The sequence below is a fragment of the Alosa pseudoharengus genome, unplaced genomic scaffold, assembly GCF_046254945.1.
Source record: "Alosa pseudoharengus isolate Yale_2024_CS ecotype anadromous, Long Island Sound unplaced genomic scaffold, YU_APseudo_1.1 YU_APseudo_1.1_scf_11, whole genome shotgun sequence".
In the NCBI taxonomy this organism is placed as follows: Eukaryota; Metazoa; Chordata; class Actinopteri; order Clupeiformes; family Clupeidae; genus Alosa; species Alosa pseudoharengus.
Window position 1 is genome coordinate 40417278 of NW_027468576.1, and position 7500 is coordinate 40424777.

The window sequence follows — 7500 nt, forward strand, 5'->3', positions numbered from 1 at the left end:
GGGCAATTGTGGTGGTATGGAGGTGGTAGAGGGGCAATTTGATCACATAGTGTGCAACTGGTGTACTAGCTGAGAATGTGTGTTAGTGTGTGTGTGTGTGTGTGTGTGTGTGTGTGTGTGTGGTGTTGCCAGGGTTGTTTCATGGGGTTTTGCTGATGCCTCAGGTATGGGAGGCCGTATAGTGCAATAATATTGGAATAGTGGCACTACACACTGAACGCACTTGCACTACACACTGAAACACTGACACATACGCACTGGGCACTAGTACCACACTGGAACTCAAACGCCAACACACTGAATTTCCTGCATTACACACTGAATCTGCTTGCACTCATTGAAGTCGGTTGCACCACACTGAAATCACTTGCTCAACACACTGGATTTACTTGCAGCACACACTAAAACTGCTTGCACTACACACTGAAACAGTTTGCACTATAGGCCTACACTGAAAATACTTACACACACTGAAGCTCCTTACACTACACACTGAATTAACTTCCACAACACATTGAAATTTCTTGCTCAACACACTGAAACATCACATGCACTACACACTGAACTCACTTGCACACACACTGAGGCCGCTTACACTACACACTGAATTAACTTCCGCTACACACTGAACTCACTTGTACACACACTGAAGTCGCTTACACTACACACTGAATTAACTTCCACTACACACTGAACTCACTTGCACACAAACTGAAGTCGCTTACACTACACACTGAATTAACTTACACTACACACTGAACTCACTTGCACACACACTGAAGTCGCTTACACTACACACTGAAGTCGCTTACACTACACACTGAACTCACTTGTACACACACTGAATTAACTTCCTCAACACACTGAAACATCCGATGCACTACACTGAACCTGCTTCCACTCACTGAACTCACTCGCTTTTTCAGTGCGCCTGGAAGTTGGTATAATGTAACAGGAAGTTCCACTCTCAGATTACCAGCCATTGATTAAGATTTGAAGAGAGAAAATGTGGAGATTTATATGGTTTGTGGTATCTATGTCCTTCTTCAACCAAACCTTACTTGTTCAGTCAAACCCTGAAGATTTTATTAATATATTCTTGAGCACCTTGCGCTGTCTTGAAGCCATACAGGCAAACCCGACTGCAATGTTTTATGAGGAATTAGCCGCAAACCATATAAATTTCCACATTTTCTGAGTCCTGAAAGATTGCTGCCATTTCAGTTAGCTAGTTAGCTAGTTAGTTAGCACTCCAACAACATTCCAAAAAGGACGTGCATTACAGTCTGGCTGGCAGATGTTTTTGGTAACCTTGCCTGCTGTTTCCAGTGACTCGTGAGCCTGTATCCACATTGCACTTTTGCTGACAGCGCCCCTTTCAGAGTGCTGTGGGTCAAGTGTTTATTGTTGCTAGGTTGGCAAAACTATCTACCAGCAAGGTCGTTGCTGCTTATGGCTTAATGCTAACTAACTAGCTAACTGAAATGGCAGCAATCTTTCAGGACTCAGTTCACTAAAATATGACTTCGCCAGACAAAAGGAGCTGGTATTACAATAGAATAGACACCTCATGTCTTTGTAATTTGCATTTTGCACTTTGCAATTTGCAGGAAGTTAATTCAGTTTGTGTGCAAGTGAGTTCAGTGTGTAGTGGAAGTTAATTCAGTGTGTAGTGTAGGCGACTTCAGTGTGTGTACAAGTGAGTTCAGTGTGTAGTGGAAGTTAATTCAGTGTGTAGTGTAAGCGGCTTCAGTGTGTGTGCAAGTGAGTTCAGTGTGTAGTGCATGTGATGTTTCAGTGAGTTGAGCAAGAAATTTCAATGTGTTGTGGAAGTTAATTCAGTGTGTAGTGTTAGGAGCTTCAGTGTGTGTAAGTATTTTCAGTGTAGTGCAAACTGTTTCAGTGTGTAGTGCAAGCCGTTTTAGTGTGTGCTGCAAGTAAATCCAGTGTGTTGAGCAAGTGATTTCAGTGTGGTGCAACCGACTTCAATGAGTGCAAGCAGATTCAGTGTGTAATGCAGGAAATTCAGTGTGTTGCTGTTTGAGTTCCAGTGTGGTACTAGTGCCCAGTGCGTATGTGTCAGTGTTTCAGTGTGTAGTGCAAGTGCGTTCAGTGTGTAGTGCCACTATTCCAATATTATTGCACTATACGGCCTCCCATACTCAGGCCCTTTAGAGGAAACAAGACAACCTCTAACACAGCTAAATGAGTGTGTCTCCTGGACACACACACACACAAAACCCACACACACGTAAAACACACACACACACACACACACACACACACACGTAAAACACACACACACACACAAAACCCACACACACGTAAAACACACACACACACACACACACACACACGTAAAACACACACACACACACACACACGAACACACACACACACACACACACACACACACACACACACACACACACACACACACACACACACACACACACACACACACACACACACACACACGTAAAACACACACACACACACGTAAAACACACACACACACACACACACGCGTAAAACACACACACACACACACACACGAACACACACACACACACACACACACACACACACACACACACGTAAAACACACACACACACTGACCCAGGTGTGTGTACTCACTATGCTGTCGGTTGTGTTACTCTCCTCCTTGGTGGCATCTGACAGATTGTCTTTGGTGGACGTTGCAGACACACCAGTCTCCAGCTCCTCCAGTTCCTGCTCCATTCTGAGAGAGAGAGAGAGAGAGAGAGAGAGAGAGGGAGAGAGAGAGAGAGAGAGAGAGAGAGAGAGAGAGAGAGAGAGAGAGAGAGAGAGAGAGGGAGAGAGAGAGAAAAGAGAAAGAGAAAGAGAGAGAGAGAGAGAGAGAGAGAGGGAGAGAGGGAGAGAGAGAGAGAGGGAGGGAGGGAGGGAGAGAGAGAGAGGGGGGGTATTTTTAGAATGATTTTTCCATAATTCTCATGGCAAGATACTCATGACAGAGATGCTTAATGGGTGCAATTTGGGGATCCGAATGACTCTTCTAAAATATTAACCAGCAACATGGTGAGATATGAGAAAGGGAAAGTAGCGTGTGTGTGTGTGTATGAGAGAGAGAGAGAGAGAGAGAGAGATAGAGAGAGATAGAGAGAGAGAGAGAGAGAATGCTGATTTGGAGCTAATCTATATTCAATGCTGATATGGAGCTAATCTATATTCATAATCTATATTATAGATACAGTACAGACATAGACGTGGATACACCCCCACTGATTACAGTTTTTTTCAGTCGCTAACAAGCGTTTGTCTAACCAGTTGTCACATTTTCAAAACTCTAAACACAATTAGCACAGCATCGGTCTTTTATGGCCATACCATTCACACATTCCATGTCGTTTTCACACAATATGCAGTCAGTGAACACATTTCCACAATGCTTACATTTTCTTAACAAACAAGCTATACCTCCCAACACAATTATGGATCGTTTTTGCAGTATTTACGAATGTTAGCACACAACATCCCACAATAGTAAAAACAATATTCCAAACCTTAGATACAGTAGCTGCTCTGCTTCTGCTACCAAGCGGTTTTATCCCAGGTGCATCGCCTTGGATAATATGTGATGTTGATGAAAACATGTGGCCTAACCCTGAAGATCGCAGAGATTAGATACAGTAATTTTGTGCTTTTTTTAGTTCCCCCCTTTTTATCTGGGCTTTTTGCTGTTGTTGTTTTGTTTTTTTTTGTTCAGAATGCTCTTGTGTGTTTCATGGATATTTTGTTCACTGTAAGCAATACTGTAAACTGTTTCTGTTCTATCGTACTGTAAACAGTATTTCTACTGAACCTCCTGTAGTACAGGAAAAAAAAAACTGATTAGCTTTTTACTGGAATGCTTTTGAATGTGAACATTACATGTGGACATACAGTTCCCAACCAAGAAATGTAGTGTAAAAACGCTGGATTGCATGTTTTGCACGCAGATACCTGTAAAACTGAAACTTAAAGTCTATGCAGCTTTTGTAATGTCAACAATAGCCAGTATTTTGAAACCTGGTGTACTTTGATTGACTGCATGTACCTTGTGAAGTGAAAACAAGTGTTATTCTATGACAGAATAATTTCATTTTGAATCAGATTTCCAGTGTTTTGGTAAAGTTAGTGTTTGCAGAGAAAGATGTGTTCTGTTTTGAAATGAAGAGTTAGTATATATTTAACAAAATGTGTTTTTGAGAGGAAAATTATCCATTTGGCCAATTGTGTTTTGTAGGTGTGAGTCTGTGTTAAGAGTTTAGAAAAAAGTATCTGAAGTATGGATAAGCGCTTGTTAGCGATTGAAAAAAACTTTAATATCAGCTGCTCACACATCATTCCAGCCTGGCATCTGATTGGTCTACTCCTTTAGCCATCCAACCAATGGGGGCCCCTGGAGGGGTTCAGACTCAGAGTATGACAGGGCATTTGTTGGCCTCACAATAACCACAACACACACACACACACACACACACACACACACACACACATGCACGTGTTGGGGGTCCAGAGGGGAAATGTTTTGTGCATTTCTGTGGCAACATTTTTAATTCTTATGATTAATATTGTCAATTAAAAGTTTGTATGTTTTAGTATTTACACACTCATGACATAGCACACATTGCACACGTTCAGTCTGCTGTCAGGGAAAATGTCTGGGAGTGTATCTCCAGGCCTGTAGATGGCACCCTGGGAGGGAGGGACGGGGATGGGGGCAGGTACCATATAGCTGGCAGAGAAGAAGGAATTTTGAATGCCAGTGTGCAACACCTGAACCTTGCCTTGTCTGTTCTCTTTGTATTTTAAGCTCAAGCAAGAGAATGTGATTGTGCCGTTCCACAACCTCCCCTAGACCTGGAGGCCGGTGATACACACACACACACACACACACACACACACACACACACACAGAGAGAGAGAGATAAGGACAGGGAATGAAAGAAAGAGACTGAAGGAGAGAGAGACACTGACAGAGGGAGAGGAGGAGAGAAAAAGGCAGAATGGAAGAGATGGATCCTCCTTGGCATTCTCAAATGATCCTGTTTCACACACACACACACACGCATACACACACATCCTCTTATACATGGTGCCAATCACTGGCTGGCGCTGCTCATTCTCAGCCATGCCCGTCTCAGTGCCCGTCTCAGTGCCCGTCTCAGTGGCACACCATCCCCCTGCTGCTCACTACCAGGAGAGCAGCGGCAGGAATTTAATCAGGCCGATGGACGATGGAGTGGCCAGCGCCAAGCAGTGCCCGCTGCCTGCGGAGATTGATGTCCGCTGCCACCGCGCTCGCAGACAGAAGAAACAGAATGAAACAGAAGAGAGGAGAAGAGAAGATAAGAAGAGAAGAGAGGAGAAGAGAAGAGAAGAGAAGAGAAGAGAAGAGAAGAGAAGAGAAGAGAAGAGAAGAGAAGAGAAGAGAAGGGAAGAGAAGAGAAGAGAAGAGGAGAGAAGAGAAGAGAAGAGAAGAGAAGAGAGGGAATCAGATTAGAGAGGTTTTGGCCAGCAGATGCTCGCTGGTTGCCAGGGAGACAGAAGGTCCTGTAAAGAGTGGGTGCACAGCTGCAGACAATTGAGTCTGGACCCTCTGAGTCTGGACCCTAGGGTTAGGGTCTGTATGCTGTCATTTTGAAGGTTCAGATTATGGGCCCTGAGACACCCTGAGCTGGTCATCATCGACACAACCCCAACACAACCCCCCAGGACTGCTGGTCATTACTGACACAACCCCAACACAACCCCCCAGGACTGCTGGTCATTACTGACACAACCCCAACACAACCCCCCAGGACTGCTGGTCATTACTGACACAACCCCAACACAACCCCCCAGGACTGCTGGTCATCACCGACACAACCCCCCAGGACTGCTGGTCATTACTGACACAACCCCAACACATACCCCCAGGACTGCTGGTCTTGAGTGCTGTGGAATGTAGGGGTCAGCCAGAGCTCATGTAGGAGCAGAATGTGCAGCGTTGTGTCCAGGGCTCTTTAGAGCTGTGTAGTCAGATATGTCAGATACAGGTGTGTGGTGTGTGTGTCATCACCTGCTGATGGTCTCCAGCGCTCTCGTCTTGTGTGTGTGTGTGTGTGTGTGTGTGTGTGTGTGTGTGTGTGTGTCCTCACCTGCTGATGGTCTCCAGCCCACTCGTCTTGTGTGTGTGTGTGTGTGTGTGTGTTGGTGTGTGTGTTGGTGTGTGTGTGTGTGTGTGTTTGTGGTGTGTTGGTGTGTGTGTGTGTGTGTTTGTGGTGTGTGTGTGTGTGTGTGTGTGTGTTTGTGGTGTGTGTGTGTGTGTGTGTGGGTGTGTGTGTGTGTGTTTGTGGTGCGTTGGTGTGTGTGTGTGTGTGTTTGTGGTGTGTTGGTGTGTATGTGTGTGTGTGTGTGTGTGTAAGTGTGTGTGTGTGTGGTGTGTGTGTGTGTTGGTGTGTGTGTGTGTGTTGTTGTGTGTGTGTGTGTGACCTCACCTGCTGATGGTCTCCTCCAGCGCTCTCGTCTTGGCCTCGTCCTCCTGCAGCTGTTTCTTGGCCGCATCCTCCTCCGGACCTCCAGAGGGCACTCCATCCAGCAGCCACCGCTCCCTTAGCGCCTTGGACTGCACAGAGGAAGAGAGGTCAGCACACACACACACACACACACACACACACACTCACTCCGTCCAGCAGCCTTGGACTGCACAGAGGAAGAGAGGTCAGCACACACACACACACACACACACACTCACTCCGTCCGGCAGCCTTGGACTGGACAGAGGAAGACAGGTCAGCGCAGAGCCCCCCCCCCCGTCAGAAGGGCCTCTACAGACACGAGGCAGCAACACTACACTGGCACCCGTCAATCACAGCAGCACGACAACTAGCTGGCCTCTGATTGGACTGGACCCTCAGACTGCGGGACCAACGAACCAGAACCAACTTGAAACGTGTGTCTACAGGGAGAGGCCGGCTCCGATGTGCACTGCGTGAGTGACCGACAGAGATCCACACCACCAGCCCACGGCCTCCACTGGAAGCAGCGAAGACTGACCTGGCCGTAAGACTGAGGAGATCTGCTGAGTATCTCCTGGGTTTGTTTATGAAACGCCACCTCAATCATCTGGTCACTTTATCGCCAGGTTTTTATCACCAGGTTTTGATTGACAGGTCTGGACAGCTCTTTGTTCTGACCAAGTTGCCACTGCCAGATGATGTCACACACCCACCGGAGATCCAACAGATTCACTAGATCCCTCTGCTTTCGTCTCTTTGGCTGGATAATTCACATAAACACACAGACACACGCACGCACACACACACACACACACACACACACACACACACACACACACACACACACACACACACACACACACACACACACGCACACTCTATTCTCTGTGGCTGGATAATTCAGCTAACTGGCTGTAAATGTGGGAATGTGGGTTGGCACAGTTTTCTATTTGACAGCAGCTCAGAGGCTCAGTG

The 7500-nt window shown here is 46.2% G+C and overlaps 1 protein-coding gene across 1 annotated transcript in view; it reads right to left on the minus strand.

Moving 5' to 3' along the window:
- The window catches only part of palm1a (paralemmin 1a), a 66737-nt gene that overhangs the window by 14702 nt on the left and 44535 nt on the right, over positions 1-7500 (minus strand). Inside the window, exons 4-5 of the mRNA XM_076275550.1 lie at positions 6505-6632; positions 2639-2744 (exon numbers count right to left, since the gene is read on the minus strand). Coding sequence (XP_076131665.1) covers positions 2639-2744; positions 6505-6632 — 234 coding nt within the window. The remainder of the gene's footprint in view (positions 1-2638; positions 2745-6504; positions 6633-7500) is intronic.